The 18,915-nt window shown below is 57.0% G+C and overlaps 1 protein-coding gene across 1 annotated transcript in view; it reads left to right on the top strand.

Moving 5' to 3' along the window:
• Positions 1 to 4,576: 4,576 nt before the first annotated feature.
• The window catches only part of COL18A1 (collagen type XVIII alpha 1 chain), a 40,976-nt gene continuing 26,637 nt past the window's right edge, over positions 4,577 to 18,915 (top strand). Inside the window, exons 1-2 of the mRNA XM_087732453.1 lie at positions 4,577 to 4,653; positions 5,027 to 5,094. Of these exons, the coding sequence (XP_087588579.1) occupies positions 4,643 to 4,653; positions 5,027 to 5,094 (79 nt within the window). The 5' untranslated portion in view covers positions 4,577 to 4,642. The remainder of the gene's footprint in view (positions 4,654 to 5,026; positions 5,095 to 18,915) is intronic.

Below are 18,915 nucleotides of genomic sequence, written 5' to 3'. Positions count from 1 at the left end.
TCATCTGATGTGTGCTGAAGTACTGATTTTCCCCTGGAGTGGATGAGTCATGGAGAAGCTGGGAGAGAGTGGGGGCTGCTGGGACACCCCAGGTGCCTGTGTCTGGTCGGGAGGCTGCACGGGTGGGAGCAGGCACTGCCCAGGGGTGCGGGGAGAGACCAGGAATGAGGCACATGGTCTGGGGGTCTGGGGCTGGCTCTGTCCCTGCCGACACTGCATGGGGCTCCCCAGCCCTAGGATAGGAAGGGGGATCCCTCCTCTGGTCCCCCTCCTCCTTCCCTGGGGAGGAGGTTACTGTGCGTAGGGGGGTGAGCTCTCAGCTGTTCCTCTGATGAATTAGCAGCTGTGTATCTGCTGGCTCTGGAGCAAATGCTCTCCCTTGCCCTTCTCTCTCTTGTGTCACTCGGCTCTTTTATTGCCGATATCCAGCTTGGGAACAGGCCAGGCCATCTCCATCACATCACGACTCCACCAGATGAGAGCTCTCCACAGCCCAGGGAGAGAGGCAGCAGCTCTGGGACGTGGCCGGGGCTGGGGTCCCCTGCCCACTCAGCTCTATGTGCGGGGCTCCAGGCTCTGTGGTGGTGGTGGGGCTGTGCCACGTGATGTGGGGAGCTGCGGACAGGAGTCTGTCCTGTCCCTGCTGAGGTAGCAGGTGATGGTGCGGTGGTCCCCTGGCCGTGGCTCACCTCCCTGCCGAGCCACAGCAATCCATGTTGTCCTGTCCTCCTTGCATCTGCAGGAGAGATGCGGGTGGGCTCCGGATCCTGGAGCATTTCTGCTGCTGGCCAGGCCTCTGGCCACCCCTGTAACACCTCCTTCTGTCCTCTGCAGCCCCTCACTAACGGCTGCCAGATCTGGCTGCTGGGGCCAGGCACGGTGCTGCTATGCCGTGGTGCTGCTATGCCGTGGTGCTGCTACACTCCCAACCTGGCTTAGCTCACTCCCCGCCTACATGGGCCGGTAACGTGCTCCCCACTCAGCCAAGCTCTTGTGCTTTCCAGCTTTCCTCTTTGGGGGAATATCTGGATTTCCGATTATTCCCACTCCCTGCCTGAGCTCCTTGGGTCCTTCCCAAACGCCCACCTTTGCAGCTCTGCGTGCTTCACCTCCGGAAAGGGGGGATGCCTTTCACAGACCAAGATGCTGTCACGTTGTCCTTTGCCGGATCCTCACGGAAGGCGTCAGCTGAAGGGAGGGCATGGTGCTGCCCTTTGCAGGGGACATCCCTCCTGGACCAGCTCCTCCACCACTGTCCTGGAGGGTCTGGGCCATCAGCAGACACGGACTTCTGAGCCAGAACAATGGATGGGGCAGAGAGATGCAAAACTGGCTGGTGTCAGTGGTCCTGAGCTCTCACTCCAGGGACTGCAGCTGGGAGAAGGTGGCTTTAACACAGATATGGCACACCAAAGTGGCAGGACTGGCTACAGCCACTGATTGGGGATTGGCGCAGATAGGACAGCCCAGTGGTTTTCTGCCCCCTCTGCTTGCTGCAGCCTTTGTTTTTCTGCACAGACACTTGCCAAATATTGTCCTTTGCCTTCTTGTCCCTTATTGCCCCCTTGGCCCCAGTCCTATGGCTCCCGCTGCTCCCCAACCTCCTGCCTAAGCCCCTCGTGAAAAAGCACGGTGGCAGCGGGACTAAGCCCCCTGCCCGCATCCTAGCTGCAAGTCACAGGCACATTTCAAGGCAACCATGCACAAGCAACTGTTTTTCAGTGGTGGCGACGGTTCACGGTGTCTGCTGGCACCCCCGCCGCTCCCACAGCACACGAGTCATGGCTCCCCGGGCCGCCTGACAGCCTGGGGACATGCTGCCCTTCACAGTGCAGGGGCAGCTGTCGCGCCAAAGCCACTTTGGGAGGGGGACGTCGACGCAGGCTATGTGTGCCAGCCCTGGAGCCACTGCCAGGGCCGCGCCTAGGCTGCGCGGCCAGCGTTTCCAACTCCTCCCCTCTGCCCAAAGGAGGGAAAAACAGGTCAGTCATCCCGCAGGGTTGCCAGGGTGACATTTTTTCGGCCGCCACGCTGTCCCAGCCGCTGAGCTGGCAGGGCCTGTGTGCTGGGAGCTGGGGCAGCCCCTCTGTCCCCGCACCGGGGTGCCCCTGCCCAGGGCCACCCAGCAGTGTGGGATAACTAGCCATGGGATACAGCCGGGAGGGAGCGGGTGGGAGCCAGGTGCAGGGGTGGGGGGGGGCAGGGGGACCCTGGAGGAGCTGTGCAGAGATGAAAAATGCCAAAGTTTTGCTGGAGCTTGAAGCCTGTGGGTCAGGAGGGCCTTTTTGGCTGGAGTTTGGGAAGTCATGGCTGCGAGCGGCCGAGCCACCATCAGAGCACCACTGGTTTCCATTTGGTCGGCTTTTGAAAGAGCTGCCTCCCTGGCAGCATGTCCCCCCCTGCCGCGGGCAGTGTTTGTTTGCTTGGGAGAAGATGAGTCTCATTATCTGTCCTTTGTGGCTCTCAAACTTTAAAGCACAGCAGGAGGAAATTTTACGATGGGAAACTGCCCTGGTGTCAGCCAGGCACTTTGCATGGAGGTCTGCTGGTGGGAGACGGCCCCGCGGCGGTGGGGCTGGCATTGGGGCAGAGACCCACTGGCAGGCACAGGGAAGGCAGGAGAGTGGGGAAAAGGTGATGCACTTGAACCTGCCCCCTGTCTCTCCCTGGAGAACAAGCACAGCAGGAGCTGGGGAGCACAGTCAGGCCAGGCAGAGCCCAAAGGTGCAGCGAGGAGGAAGTCAGGGCTGTAAAGCAGCTCCACATTTACCTACACCTTGGCGCTTGCAGCACCCAGCGATAACATCTCTGCTCTCAGTGACGCACCCGCTGCGTCAGTGCGTGGGAAGGTCCAGGCAGGCGGTCAGGGTAGCCCCGACCAGGTTTGCACCTCCTGGGCCATGCGCTGCAGATAATGATAGGAAGGGCCAGCGCTGCATTTCCCCGCTGAGCTAGAGCAACGCCCGGAGCAGCTGCCCTGGAGCTGCCAATGGCCTCTCCCACCCCACGGGAGCGTTTACCCGCCCGCTCCTATCAAGCCCATTAAAAGCCAGCTCACTTTGAAGAGGCCATTGCTATTCGGGAGGATCATTTTCTGTTTTCAAGGAGATTTTTTCAAGCACTATCCTTGCCTCTGGACTCTTCTCCTACTTGCTCCATGCTCTCCAGGCCCAGTGCCATCGCGACTCCTCCTGCAGCCCCTTCAACCCTCTGAAAACCCTGCGCAAAATGGCAGCCCGGTGACTCAGGGCTGCCACGTGCTGCCTTTTGTGCAGCTCAGGTACTCAGCAACACACATCAGTGTCTACCTGGAGGAAAGGAATCCAGCTGCAGGAGAAGAAAGGGGCGGTAAATCACTCGGCATCCAACCAGGAAAGTGTAAATTTAACAGTCCCGACTGCGTGAAATCATTCTGCACCCAAACAAAAGGCAGATTCGGTGTCTATTCATCGCCCCCAGACTGGGGTTGTGTGGAGGGGCTGCCTGCCTTTGGCTCTGTGGTGCAAGGCACAGTTAAAAGATTTATTGCTAAAAGACCAATAGTGATAGCGTGCACCTCTGCGAGCACAGAGCCGAGCAGCTGGATGTCATGGTTTATTCTGCTAGATCCAAACTGTGGCTTAGACTAAACACTGCCTCTGCCATCAGTGAATCACTTCTAGATCCCCTGGAAGTTTCCAGGGCTTGATTTCAGAAGCTTACTGCCGCGGGGCACTAAAATGCTGCGGAAGACAAAGCAAGGTGTGGCAGGTTTCCTGGGGATTATCCTGCCCTCCACGGGGCTGGGGCTGGAGGGAGATGAAAGCTGGGGTAAGAGGAGGAGGTAGAAGTGGGCGGCAGCACCAGCTTTAACTCCTTTCCCTGCACGGGAAAGCTGAGGTGAGGTGTGCTGCCGCCTGGGCTCTGGCACTGCAGCCCCCCGGCAAGGGCTGTCCCGGGAGGGTGCGCAGGGACCCCCAGGCCCCCCGTCCTGCCGGGCTGGGCCAGGTTCATTGCATGAAGGTCCATAGCGGCGAGCAAGGCTCCTGGGGTTCCCAAGCCCCTCCACTGCAGCACGGAGGAGCGAGAGGCTGCTGGGGTAGGGAAGGCCCAGGAGAGGAGGGCGTGGGGTGCCCAGATGGGAGCACCCTTCCCTGCTTGGTGCCCCTGGGGCTTGGATAGGGGAGGGGAGAGGAGAGGGAATGAGCTCAGCTCACTGATTCACTCCCTCCTTCAAGACCAGGCCTGGCCTGCGAGCCGAAACCCATGGGCTTGGTGGAGCAGGCGATGCCGGGGCAGGTCCGGGCTGCCGGTGCCCTTTGGGGGCGAGGGCGCACCCCGGCGCCCCGGGGAGGGGATGCTCCTGCTGAGGGGATGCTCCTCGGGGAGCCGGGCCGTGCCCCCCGCACACCGGCTGCACTAGGGCTGGCGCAGAGCCCGGGCGCCCCGGGGGGGTGTCCCCGACCCCCTCCCGGCTACAGGAGCCCGGCGGCCGCGCAAGCCGCGGGACCGGGGGCTGGGGGCGGGCTGAGCCCCGGCCCCGGCGCGCCCGCTCCACCGCCCGCCCGGGCCGCCCCTCCCCTCCCCGTCCCTCCCCTCCCCGCCCCTCGGGCCGCGCCGAGCCGCGCCGCGCCGAGCCGCGCTCCGGCACCGAGCGGGCACCATGCGCCCAGGGTGAGCGGCGGGGCCGGGGCGCACCGGGACCCCGGAGCCGCCGGGGCTGGGGGGCACCGGTACACTGTGGGGGGACCCTGGGGACACCGGTACCGTGGGGACACCGGAGCTGGCGGGGCTGGGGGGCACCGGTATGCCGTGGGGACTCCGGGGGTACCGGCACGGCGGCGACCCCGGAGCTACCGGGGCTGGGGTTCACCGAGACTCCGGTGCAACGGTGCCGCCGAGGCTGGAGGGGTGCCGGTATGCCATGGGGACCCCCGAGCTGCGGGGGAGCCGCGGGACTGCGGGAGAGTGGCTGCAGCCCTCCGGTCGGGGGGCGCCCCGGAGCCGGCGGGAGGGTGGGTAACCTCTTGCTCTCCCCTTCCCGCAGGTGCCCCCCGTGGCGGCTGCTGCTCGGGCTCTTTGTCCTGCTGATTCCTGCTGCTTCCCAGGAGCCGGGTAACGTGCGCGGGATGCTGGGGAGGGGGGTCCCTGCCGCCGTGCCCGCCATCACGGACCCCCTCCCTGTCCTGAAGCCCTGTGTCCCCTGGGATGCTCTGTGAACGCAGCCCTGCTCCCCAGCGGGCATGGGGTTGCGTCTCCCCCCGGGCCAAATGCTGCATCCAAAGAGAAGTCCCCAAAGAAAAGGGTGATGGGGGGAGTTTCCCCCCATGCACCCCTTCAATGGCCACATCCCTCATGGCTGCTGGGGGTGGCAGGGTTGGGGTCCCATGTGCCCCATCTCATCAATGGGCCACTAGGGAAGGATGATGGGGAAATGCTGTGCCAGGCAACCCTTGAGAGATGCCTGGCTGCAGTGCGCTTGGAGGCTTTACTGGGGTGAAAGTGGTTTGTCTGGTCCATTCTGGTTGTGGGCAGACAGGATGGTATTACCTCAACGTGGCCATGCTCCATGTGTTAGTGGTTTCTGCCGCGCCTGCAGAAGTCCTCCTCGTGACTGCGTGTCCTTGGAAGCGTTGAGAGTGGTAGGAAGCCTCGAATGTGTGCCCTGGGGAGGCAACACCTCCCACGCCACTCACCGGCTTTCCCCTGCCTTCAGGGCTCTGCGAAACAACCCGCTCATCTCGCTCTCAAGCTGCTTGTGCCCCAGGAGAGGGGAATTCGGGGCTGACTCAGCTTTCCAGCCCTTCTTTCCCCACGGAGCACACGAGCCAGTTCTCCCACTGCCTGAGTGCACGAGCTGCCTATTTTCCTGGTGAACTTTACCTCCCCGCCGGGGAAGCCGGGTGAAAGCCCTCCTCCCCTTGCAGCCAGTCTCTGGATGCGTGCCCAGCGTGAGGCAGCAGACAGAGCCATGGCTGACACAGGGAGCCCTTGACCCCATTTGCGGCCCAGGAACCCCGTTTGCAAAAGCAGCTGAGCTGCAAGTGATGACCCAAAACCAGGCGAGGGTGGCTTTTCTGCTAGGTGATGTTCTGGTTTTCTTCTGCTTGCGCTGAGCGTTGTCAGCTTGCCAGCACGTTACAAGGCATGGCTCGTGCCCCTCTCTGTCATCGTAGGCTGGGTGAGACATGTTGGTAAGTGGCTGCTCCAGGTACAGGCAAGCTGGAAGTCAGACAGGCGCTGGGCCATGAAATCGATGGATTATTTACTGGAGCAAGGCTTCATGTCATCTAGGAACAGCTCGGGCAAGGCTGCATGGAGGCTGGCTCTGCTGGCGGCTGGGTCACACTGTGGAAGGAAAGAGGGTGGCCTGGGCAGGAGGGATGCCCAGCACTCCCAGAGCGTGTCTGGAAATGCTTGGAGAAGCTCTCGAAGTGCCCCGGGCTGGGTTTGTGACATTGCTTTCCGTGTCATGGGTGCCTCCCCGGGGACCATGGGAACAAAGATCCCCTTGGAGGTCTTCAGAGATGGGAACATCATTTCCATGTGAAATCCTGAATTGACTATTTTAGGTCCCTGGAGACTGTCCAGTGCGGCCGAGCTGAGCTGGAGGGCTGGGAGCTGGTTTAACAGCAGTTACTCAGAGCTATTCGTGCCCTTCCCAACCCCCTCTCTGCCCGTGTCCCGGCTCCCAGCACGGCATTGGACGCACAGGGCTGGCCAGGACCCTTTGCGACCTGAAGCTGCATCCCCCCACCTTTGAGCAGCCATGCCAGGGGACCCCAAGGAGGTTTCACGTGGCACGCAGATGGGTTAAATGTTAGAGGAGCACCGCTGGCGCTGGTCACCACTGGCAGGGAGGTGCCCGTTTCACCCAGCTGACTTGGCTGTCTCCCAAAGGCAGGCTTCGAATCAGGTTTTAAAAGAATTTGCAAGAGGGTTGGTGTGGCTTTTTTTTCTTTCTTTCTTTGTTTTTTTTTTTTCCTTTCCTTGGTTCAATGTCCAAGGACTGCAGGGCCTGTTCTGCCAGCCCTCCTTTGTGATGGCTCCTGGGGAATGTTTGCTCTGAAGGCTGTCCTGGCATGGAGATAACCTGTCTGTTTATCTGCCTGCCTTGCAAATTTGGGGGCTTAGCTGCCCGGAGCTGGTCTTACCTCTTATCACCGGATCTCTGGGATTCCTCAGCAAGGGCACGTAGCCGTGCAGGGGATGGGGATGCTGCAGGGATGCTGCTGTGGGTCCCAGTCCTGAGAGCATGGGGGAATTGGGGCACGCGTAGGGCTGTGGATGTCCCCCATGCACAGGGCAGCAGCCTGGGCTGGGTCAGCCGCTGGGGAAATCCCCATTCCCGGTAAGGGGGACAACCCTGGGATAGGTCCCTGGAGATGGGGGTTCCCCACCAGTAGGGGTTTACAAAGCTGGCCAGGGTTGCCCCAATCTGGTGGTGGAGATGGCCTGACTTCATTCATCTTCTAACTCACACTGAGTTTCTCGGCATCAGTTTGGGGCTGGGATGGGCCGGTACATCCAGGTCTTGGCTGGTGATGATGAGGAGGATGCAGGCAGCACCTGGGAAGCCATGCTGTCTCCTCCTGCTGTTAAATATAGCAGGTGCCGGAGCTGCTTGCTGCTGGCGTACAGGCTCATGCCTGATTTTGTTTCCACCTTCAATGGCTTGTCAGTCTCAATGGCTGGGATTCCTTGCAAGCACGTGCCTTCAAAGATGAAACAGGTGCCGTGCAAAGCGATTTACAGCCTGTGACATAACTGCTTTGGCATTGGTGCCTGGGGATTTTTGACAGGTGGATCGGAGCTTTCGCAAACATTATTTTAAGAATTTTGTCTAAAGACTAGGAGAAGGGCTGTGGGGAATTGGCCACGGGCAGCACCCATCAGCATGGGTTCGGCTTAGGGCAAGTTGGCACCTCTCAGCTCCAACAGCATCGTTTGGCTGCTGAGGCCCCTGGGATGGGCTGGAGCGACTGGGGAGGATGCTGTGCTCAGGAGGCTCTGTGAACTCTTCATCTCCTTATCAGCTGGAGGCACTTCTGTTTGCAAAACCTTATCTGGGCTGCTGCTTTCTGCCGTGGGAGCTGGTGGGGAGGGAGAGCTGCCCTGGGCTGCCGGCAGCTGGAAGGAGCCAAGCCTGTGGAAGTCTCCCTGCAGCACTGCTGGATGCTCCCAGGGCTCCTGGTCCGTCCCCTGGCAGATGGATCCCATCCCTCCTGCCCATCCTGAGGAGGAGACAGCGGAGATGAAGTGGCCCCACTTGGATGGCACTTTGGAGCTGGAAACTTAGTTTAAAAAGAGACCGAGTAGTATTGCAGAGCGGCTGCGTTCCGAGGCAGGAGTTTTCTTCACTTCCCTTGATGCAAGCAACCTTTTCAAGCCCCACTCCTAATTTTCTCAGTGGTTTTGCAGCTCTGTACCTGGACTCAGTCCATCCACAGCATCCTTCTCCCAGAGCTCTGACTTGATTTTAGGTTTCTAGGTGGGGAAAGGGAGCAGCCCAGGTGCCTCCTGGCCCTGCATGTCCATGGGTGCTTGGCAGCTCCCTCCCCACTGGTGCATGTTCCTGGGAGGACAGAGGTCTGAGCTGCATTTCCCTGTGGCCGCTGGAAGATCCTGCACACACACTACCAGATCCCAGAGAAGTGGGGTTTCTGCTCTGAATAGCAGCCTCTTTGTGACATTGCTTCTTATTTATTTTGGCCTGCACCTGGAATAACCTCTTCTTGCACTGTTTATGACGATACGATTTTGGGTGCTGTTAAATAGCAAACCTTGAGCACTTGGAGAAGACAGAGGAACACGTTTTGCAATCCTGTTTCAAGTGTTATCACAAGGCTTAAAAAACCCCAAGCAGATAACTGCTGCTGGGAAAGAGTTTTCTGTAGTGAGGGGATGTCACTGCTTCTTTGAGGAGGCAGGAGCGAGTGGAGGGCAGGGGGGGTTGGTGAGGACTGATCCAAAGCTGCATCCTCCCATGAGCACAGAGCCTGCAGAGGATGCTGAGGACCCAGGTGCACAGCCACCACTGTTTGCAAACCAGCCTCCTGGGCAGCCCAGGGGGTGTCTGGTGGAGCTGAGGTCTGTCCTCTGTCCTTTGGGATAGGGAGGGCTGTTCTCACCCCAGCTTGTGCCATGGGATGCCGCTGTTGTGTCCTCCAGCACATCTGGGGCTTGTCGCAGTGGCTCTGAGAGGAAGCTCCTGGGGCAACCTGCTCTTCTACGCGAGCCCAAGGCGTCTCACCCTGCGCGTCTGCAGTCTTACTAACTTACCCACTTTTGCTTTATCATAGAGTAACAGAATGGTTTGGGTTGGAAGGGGCCTTTGAAGATCACCTAGTCCAGCCCCCCTGCCATGGACAGGGACATCTTGCACTAGATCAGGTTGCTCAAAGTCCTGTCCAACCTGACCTTGAACACTTCCAGTGATGGGGCATCCACAGCTTATTTGGGCAACCTGTTCCTGTGTCTCACCACCCTCATCATAAAAAAATGTCTTCCTTATGTCCAATTTAAACCTACCATCTTTGTTTAAAACCATTGCCCCATGTCCTGTCACTACAGGCCTTGCTAAAAAGTCTCTCTCTGTCTTTCTTATAAGGTCCCTTTATATATTGAAAGGCTTCAGTAAGGTCTCCCTGGAGCCTTCTGTTCTCCAGACTGAACAACCCCTACTCTCTCAGCCTTTCCTCATAGGAGAGGTGTTCCAGCCCTCGGATCATTTTCATGGCCTCCCCTGGACCCACTCTAACAGGTCCATGTCTTGTGCTGGAGACCACAGAGCTGGACACAGTGCTCCAGGTGGAGTCTCAAGAGAGCAGAGGGGGAGAATCACCTCCCTTGACCTGCTGGCCATGCTTTCTAGCTGCTCCTGCTCTGGTTTGTGGTCTTGGTTTAGGTTATCCCACCATTGACATACCCCCTTCCTTCTGAGCACTGCCTAGAGGATGGGTATCTGGGGTACCTGTTGCCCAGCCGCATGGGAAGCCCCATGGTCCATGCTGGTGTGCGACTCAACAGTGCATCCTTCCTGCACTGGAGTCCTGATGCTTCTCACCTGGGCTGCCTCCTGCTGCCTGGGGGCTCCCTGGTCTCCCATGGCCGTGACAGACAGGCATCCACTGTAACCAGCTCAGTAGGGCCCAAGCAACACTCCAGTTCAGTGGGGTCCACGCAGAGCCCTGTTCAGCCAGGAGAGACATACTAGGGAGGTGGGTTCAAGGAGGGGTACTCGCCCGATGTCTGGAGAGCAGAAGGAGAAGATCCTCCATCTGTAGACGACCTTCCCATGTTATTCCAGCTAATGCTTCCCTGCCTTAAGAGGTGCTCTGAGCTTGGGGATGCTTTACAGAGGGCAGTGTCTCTGGGAGGATGCGTGGAGAGAGGGAGCTGGAGGAGGCAGAGGAGGGAAGGAGCCATGCCATGCTAGCTGCTTGCGTGAGGCTGGCAGGGGCTGCCATGCATCTTTGCTGGCAGGAGCTTGTCTACACCTCGCTGCTCCCACTGTTGTCACATGTGTGCAGTGCCAACTTCTCTCCCACACTGGTCTGGTCTGCGGCGACTGTTAGAGATGATGCTCTAATCCCTGAAATAACAGTCCCAGCCAGTGCGCTGTGTCTCTTCCAAACTCTGATAGTTTACCAAGAAAAGAATTAATTCTGGCATTTCAGTAGAGAGTTCAAAGCACTGAAGGAGACATCTGGGATTAAGTATCGGATGTATATAAGCAGCCCAGAGGTATGGGATTAATAAAGCATTTTAATGATCTTCTAAGGTATCTGATGACATTTGAGAAAGTGCTGGAGATGAACTCTTTCCAAGAGCGTCCTGCACATCTCTGGCTGCATACACAGCCTGGAGGCAGCATCTTCTGCGATGAATGGTGGGGCAGTGCTGGCTCCACATCGCCCCATGGCTCCATCTCTTCTCTGCCATTGGTGGGGTGCTCTCACTGGCTCTCCTGTCCTCCAGCCACATTCCTCATCCCTTGGGTACCAATGTGTGTGGAGCAGTGATACTGCTGCCCTCCAGGAAGATGTGCCCTGTCCTGCTGAGAGCTGATGCTCAGAGGAGGCACTGATGGGTGGAGGTGGTGGAGAAGAAACTTGCAATGATTTTGACTGGTACTAAATCCCCTTGAATATTGGGGAGTGGGAGAAAGTCTTTGACTTTGTGGATGGAGGAAGGTATGTGGTAGCAGCACATGTGTGGTTTTTGGCTTTTAACATAGGACTTGATGAGCCTAGAGAGCTTGTTGCCAAAGATATAATTGAAGCAAGGAGCTGAACAGGATTAGAAAATGGTTTGGACATTTGTATAGCTAACGGGGGCTTCCGGCATTGCCTTAATGTGGATTTGGAGCCATTGGGAGAAACGTGAGAGCGGAGGCTGCAGGCGTGGGGAGAGCTGGAGCAGGCTCGAGGGCAAAACTGGGTCGTATTGGGTGGGAGCGAGCAAAGAGTGGAGAGGGAAGGACATGATGAGGGGGAACTAGCAGAAATTGGGAAGCTTGTGGCTGATACACTCTGGGTGCCGTCCGTCTGGATTTGGGTTAATGCAGAGTTGCTCAGACACTTGTGAGGCCATCTCCTGTGCTTGGAAACCTTGGCTCCGCTATTAATGAGTGAGAAGCCTTTGTTAAAGAGAAAGCCATTGTGTATCTTGTTGCGATGTCACAGCCTCATGTCCCACATCCCTCCCAGTCACCAGGAGCTGCAGGATGGGGCTGCTCTGGGGACAAGGCTCCAGAGACTTGCTGTTCTCTCAGCTCTGACCAGCAGCACTGTTTGGCAGGAGCATCCCCGGCGCCGGGGGCTTTCTCAGTGAGCAACATCTGGTCCGGAACATCCCATGTCTGCTGGTTTTCAGTTGAAAAGGTTGCTTTTGTGGAATTTTTATTGCTTTTTTTGGCATAGCCTCCCAACCCTTTTCTAAGATGGAAATTGGTCATTAGTGGATTTTATTGTATTTTTATTTTATTCCCAAGCTCAATCTGCTGTTTTCTTCCTCCTGGGGGACTGGAAGATCTGGCTGTTCCTCTGACCCTGTCCCCAGGTTGTGGGAGTCTGTTCAAACAGCCTGGGGTGGGAATAGCGGCCAGGGCACCTGGATTCTGCAGCTCGCCAGCCCAGCATCACCACCCCCATGCTCTTCCCACCATCACCACTGGCATAAAACTCCCATCAGCTTGATGACCCTGGAAGCTATCTCTGATTTTATAATTCAGAAGTAAGCCACCTGCCTCCCCTCCAGTAAACGCTGTAGTCAAATTATTTTTTTTTCCAGCTTCCTCATTAGTTTAACTTAATTGAGTCGGGGATTGTTGACTTTTGGATAAACAGCACCTTGTCGATAACCCCAGATAAGCCAGCAGAGCTCGCTGGCTACGCCCATGCTGTAGATGGTGGCCTGGGTCCCATCCACTTTTCCATCCAGCCTGGTGGCGTTCCCAGCCAAGGCGGTGCCGCACCAGGGTGCATCTCCCAGGGAGGGAGGTCAAGGAGGTCAGTGTCTGATGGGTGTGTGAGGCTTTGGCCATCGCTCCTGCCGGCAGGTCCCCAGGCTGCTGCTGTCGGATCAGGGGCTCTGCGTTTGTTCTGGTTTACAATAGGCTGTAATTCATTAAACGGGTGGCGATGCAGGATGGGGGAAGGCAAGGGGTTGCCAAAAGCCAGGGGCTTTCCCCTCAGTGCCCATGTGGGACCCATGCCTCTGGTGAGATGGGTGGTGCTGGGGTGTTGCATGTTCTGCTGTGCTTGCCAGCAGCAGGATTAGCAGGGTCCCCAGGGAAGGGGTGATGTGGACCCCCCTCCTATGCACCTATGGTCCAGGTTGTGGGGGTGATGCATGCAAATCAGGGTAGCAAGGAACCCCTCAGCGTATTAGGGTGAAGGTGAAATTACATTTTGTCTTGCTCTAAACCAGCTCCCCAGGGTGGAAAGGCATCTTTTTGGCTTGGTCCTTCCCCTCTGGCCCTGAACTGCTCTCCAGAGGGGTCAGGACCCTCATTTGGGGAAACCTTGGCAGGGGGCTGGGTGCAGATGGAGACCGTGGGCTCAGCCTCAGTGGTGAGCACTCACATGGCCAGCCTGATCTGGGGATGGCAGCAACTCCTGAGGTTCCCCGCCAAACCCCAGCATGGGGTCATCTCCCTGCTCCCTCCTGGGGAGCCCCCCTAGGACACCCACCTGCTCTCAGCATCATCCCCAGGGATGGGGCACCTGTAGCCGCTGCCCATCCCTCCCTTTGGGCAGGGGGCTATGCTGTGGCAAGGGAAGTGGGCTTGCCCACACTTGAGACCCACGGGTGACACAGAGCTCCAGAACACCTCATGTTACCATCTCCCTGATGCCAGCATCTCCCCAGCCGAGTACTGAAACAGGCAAAGGGCTCATAGTAGCTACTCTTCCACGTGTCAGGACCATAAGCCTTCAATCCAGCATTCGTTAGCGCATGCTCATGATTAATAACTGCTTGCCTCACTCACGAGATGAATTTGTGCTCTGCTATTGAGCTCCAGGTTGTTCGCCCTGGGGAGCGGATGGGCACTTTGGGAGCCAGGAGGCCTCGTGTTTTGTAAGGAGATTACCTTGCTGCATCATGAGCAGGGTTTCTCTCCCCAGAGCCCCGGTGTGGAGCACACGGCATGGCCATTGCCCTCCCGGGAGATGCCAGCACCAGCAAGCCTGCTGGAGAGGCCTGCTCTGGGGCAGGCACGGACACAATGGCTCAGCTCCCTGCAGCCTTATCGAGGGAGATTGGACCCTTTCCAAGAGCATCCTACACATCTCTCTGTATGCAGCCTGGAGGCAGCATCTTCTGTGATGAATGGGGGGCCAATGCTGGGCTCTCCTTCACCCCATTGCTCCATCTGTTCTCTGCCCTCTGTGGGGTGCTCTCACTAGCTCTCCTGTCCTCCAGCCGCCCTTCCCGTCCCCTGGGTACCAACATGTGTGGGGCAGTGGTGCAGCTGCCCTCCAGGAAGATGTGCCCCATCTTGCTGAGAGCTCGTGCTCAGAGGAGGCATTGATGTGTGGGAGATGGCATGGAAGAGATCTGCAATGATTTTGGCTGGTACTAAATCCCCTTGAATATTGGGGAGTGGGAGAAAGTCCCTGACTTTGTGGATGGAGGAAGGTATGTGGCAGCAGCATGTGTGGGTTTTTGGCTTTTAATGTAGGACTCGATTAACCAGTTGTTATTTCTGCAGCTGCTTCAGGGCCTCTGTGCTGGGGGCTTGCTGTTAAGTCTCTGCGCAGGGACAAGGACAATGCTTCATCCCCCAAGGGTATCCTTGGGGTGTGGGGACGCCGGGGCTGGCTCCTCAGGAGCGAGTGCCGCAGACCTGCGGTGAGCCTGGAAAGCAGCGGTCACAGGGCCACTCCTGGCAGAAGGGCGAGCTGTCCCTGTGTGTCCCCATCCCGTGACTGCACTTAGGCTGGCATCTTGTCTGCCAAAGCCGCTGGAGGCCAGGTTGGGGATTTGCTCTCCGCATGGCTTTTTGCAGGGACAACTTGCGTCGGGTGATGTACCTGGGGTGGGGGACAGTGGCACCGTCAGGGCGAGCCACTCTCCTCTGGTTGACCCGTCCTGGGTTTCCTTGGGGTGAGTGAAAAAAGGGAAAGCTGTGGGACATGTTGGCATCAGGAAGTGAAAAGATGCCTGGAGGGAGGTTTCTAACCTCTTCCCACCAGGTAACCAGGGCACCATCTGATAAAAACATGTGGTTTTTTATTTTAACAAGCTATTGCATCTTTTTGGTGGGGAGATGGAGATGTTAGTCTGTGAAGGTGGAGGATGTGGGAGTGTCCTGTCATCCCCCCTGGCACGTGGTACCCAGTGGGCTGGGCTGGGCTCTTCATCACATTACTTAGCAAGGCAGGAGGTGGAAGAGGTTTGGTTCGTGGCATACCCTGTGGCCGCTTGATGGCTTGAGCGAGGATGCTGCTCACCAAGGTCAGCGTCTGATCTTGCAGGGACTCTCAGAGGGCTGGGCTGGAGATAGCGTGGTTCCCTCCCAGACAGGATGCGAGAGGGTGGTGGTCGTGGTTCCTGCTGGGTCCGATCCAGCACTGGAGCTCAGGGGCAGAGACATCACTTGCTGCCAGCCTGTCCCAACAGCGTCCAAGGGGACGGTTCGCCTCATGGCATCCTGTGAGGCTGGGATGCCACCCTGGGTCCACCCAGCCACCAGCTGCTGCTGATGTTGGTGTCTCCTTCCCCACCTTCTCCTTGGGCTCAGCTGAAAGAGTTAACGAAACCATTTGAGAGGGGCCCCCAGAGGCAACTGCTGGAGGTAATCTTCTTTCGGCTCTTTTTTCTTTTCCCCTGCTAATTGCAGAGTTGACATCGTCCCCTCTCATGAAAGGCTCTTTTGTCAGCTGGGTTGCTGGGCAAAGCCCAGGCTTGGCAGCAGGTTGCAAGACCCAGGTCCGTCTCCTGCACATCCCTCTCCGGTGGCAGGTAGTGAAATGGCTCTTTCAGTGACAGTGATCTCCCTCCCTCCCTGGCTCCCATCTAAAAAAGAAAACAACTACAAAACCCCCTCCTTTTAGCCAATGGTGCCGGATTTTCACCCCGGTTCCACCTAGTGAGCGGAGGAAAAGGTCAGCCAGTCTAGACGCTAATCCGTCAAGTGTTGTATTTCTTCACCCGCGGTGTCCTAGCAACAGGATTAATGCAATGGTGTAAGGCGGACATTGGCTAGCTCCTGCTCCATCGCGGGCTGGTGGTCCGGATGCGTGCCGCTCCACATGGCCGGCAGGGGGGAGAGGTGGGCTGGGCTCTGGGGGCAGCCCCGGCCCCACTCCCAGCACTTGCCCCAGGCTCTGCTGGCAGCTCCTGGCGGTTACCTTCAGTCCAGTGGTGGGGAAATTTGGGAGAAGGGTGATAAAACAGGCTTACGAATGTTTCGGCTGGCCCTCATCCATCCAGGGATGGGTGGGTCAGTGGTGAAGCGTCTCTGGCCCCAGACCAACACCAAGCCTGGTCTGGGGAGCACCCTGGGGTGGGGTGCTCCATGGCCAGGTACAGCCCACCGGGTTGCACCAGCTCCACTGTGACTGCACTGGGACCTTGGGACAGCCCGTGTTGCTGTAAATCTGACTTTCACAGTGGAAATGGGTCACCCGTTGGGCATCCCAGTGCTCTCCCAGTACATCCCCAATGCTCTGGCTGTGCAAACAGTCGCTGTGCAGGGGTTGCTGTTAAGCTACCAGCATCCCTCTGGCCTTGGGTTGTGACTGATGTGGTTTGGACTGATGAACCGCAGTTACACGAACACCAGTAAAGACCAGTTTCCTTGGGTATGGAGTAAAAATCTCTCTCATGTCTTCCGTTTTGCTGTTTAATCTTTTTATTGCACTGTTGCTGTTCAATCTCTTGATGACCCCAGTTTGCTTCTGAGTGTTGCTGGTGATGCTTTACCACTCATGTCTGGGTTCAGGGGTGCAGCCAGTGCCAGCGTTTGGCACCTGAATGTCTGATGGGTGGTACCCCAGTGGGTACTGCAGGGTGTTGGTGGGTGCCGCACAGCCAGAGCCGGCATTGGAGCCACCTGTGTACGTGGCATGAGGGCACGGGACAGCTGCCCACTGATAACATTGTCCCATTTTAATCTTTTAAGCCATTCCTCTGCTTTCCCTGCAGCCCCTTCCGGGCTTTCTCCTGCTCTCCCTTCCTTGAAGAGAGGCTGGCGAGCATTTCCCCCGCGAGCCGTGCAAGCCTTTGTCCCTTCCTTGCTATCCCTCCTGACCTGTTTTGCTTCGATATTCCTCAAAAGGGAGATGCAAAGGAACCTCCGCTGGCCAAAAGTGGTTTAAAGAGCAAAATCTGGGTTTAATCTTTGCCATCCAGTTGTGCCGCTGCTCTGGCCAAGCAAGCAGTGGAGAGGAGCTGGGGCTGGCCAGTTCTTAGCGCAACCCTGGGAGTGGGGTGCTGGTCCGGTGGCGGGGCTCACCCCCGGAGGTGCTGGAGCCTCCATGCTACTGCTGCCGGCTTTCCGCCCTGCAAGCGGCTACACGCTTTAATTAGGCGAGGTGTTGGCAGGGCTCCAGGGTTGGGAGAAGGGGCGTTTCGTTCCCCTCAAAGCCTGGCCGGGCGCTGTGGGGACAGGCTGGAGCTTGCCCAGAGTCCCGTAGCATAGCTCCTGCCTACGTGGGGTTTTTTATCTGCAGCTGGGATGGGTTAAGTGGGGTTTTAGGAGCAGTTTCTTTTCTCTTGGGTACTTAAAACAACAACAAATAAAAACCCACCCCAGTGAAACAGGCCAATGACGCTGCAAGGAAGGAAAGATGTTGCTCTGCTGATTTATGGGTTTTTTTTTATCTTTACAGGTCACTGCTAGCATTTATGGAATTGGCCTTGCTGCAGGAAAAACTGGTTTCCAGCCTTCCCGTTAGGAAGAAACTTCTGCGATCCTGTAATTAAAACGCAGAAGAAAAAAAAAAAAAACAATAAATCCTGGAGCAGCTGATATTGGTGCTTGTAGCTGGGTCCTTTGGCAGCTGTGTGTGTCCCCTGCCTTGCTCTGTCCTTGGCTGTGCTGCCTGCAGCCTGTGGCAGAAAAAAAAATGCATTTTTTTGCTCTTTTTCTCATCTTTCTGCCCCATGCACCACCCTGCAAAAGCAGAAAAAAATCCACATTTTGAGCATGGGAGTGTTTCAGTCCACCTTGAAGCAGTTTCCAGCATTTTTTATCACCTTATCTGAGCTGGTGCTGGCACCGGGCTGGACTCTTGGTGGGCTGGGGACTGAAAGTTGGGACCGTGACTCCCCCATCCCATAAATGAGAAGTGGTGGGTCTGACTCATCCCCATTATAGCCCCCTTGCAGTGGGCAGCAGGGCAGCGGCTGCTTGCAGGGGCTCATCCCGGGTGTCCAGGGTCCCCAGGGATACCTGAGCTTTTTAGGAGGGAAAGAAAACCGTGCCTCCATGAGATTATTTATATTTTTGCAGTTTCCTCTTTGCTGCCAAGCTGAGAAAGGACTCATTGCATAGATTTGGATATTTGGGAGGTGAATATTTTTTCATCCTGGGTGGTGATGGGTACTGCTCACTTGGGATGAGGGAAGAGACTTCCTGCTATTTGGGTCACCTTGAACCCCAAGCATGGCCGTCAGGAGCAAAAGTGTCCTTAATAGCGTTATTTTTTAGGGATGACTAAAAGGAGGTCCCCGAATGACGTACACAGTGCGAATGACGTACCCCATGTGGCTCGCCCAGCCTTTCCAGCCCGCCCCCCCTTTGAACCCTATGGTATGTGAATTTTTGCTGGTGTCAGAGGGTCGGGGCAGCAAAATCCCTCTCAGTTAAAGGGTGGGAATACCAGTGTGTGCAGCTTGGGATAATTACCAGTTGTCAGCAAAACAATAGTGGCATTGTAGGGCAGGAGCAAAGCGAAAGGGCCCGTCTTGATACTTTTCTATTTACGTTGCCATAGTCTTTGCTGAGAAATGGCCCTATTCTCTCTAATCCTCCTCTTCAGGCATGCCTGCTGGTTTTTTTTGTGTGGTTTGTTTTTTTTTTTAACCCTTATCATCCCAGAAAACAGCTTGTGGCAAGCCATCTCCGTGGCGCTGTGCCACATGGCCGTCCTCGTCTGGTGGGTCCATGGCTGGTGGCAGCATGCCCATGGGCTGGCCGGCTTTGCTTTGGGATGCTGATGCCGGGGACAGTGCCCCCCCATGGCACCATCTCAATGCTCAGGAGGGGGCAAACCTGCTCCTGAATTTCCATCCACATGTGAGCAGGAACCCAATTTACCCCCATTCTTGCTCTTGACATCTGTCACATTATATGTGGTCAACTCCAGTGCATTAAAGATATTTATTGACGTCACAGTTTATATTTAAAGCCAGGTGATTTGCTAAAGAAGGGAATAATTGGTCAACTGATGGCTTTTGGTCCCTGTCTCCTGCTTGTGCTGA

The sequence above is a fragment of the Nipponia nippon genome, unplaced genomic scaffold (assembly GCF_047370975.1).
Source record: "Nipponia nippon isolate SJK-2023a ecotype South Korea unplaced genomic scaffold, ASM4737097v1 scaffold_5, whole genome shotgun sequence".
NCBI classification, from domain to species: Eukaryota; Metazoa; Chordata; class Aves; order Pelecaniformes; family Threskiornithidae; genus Nipponia; species Nipponia nippon.
Note: the sequence above shows the minus strand (reverse complement) of the source record. Positions and strands in the feature narration are given on the sequence as shown.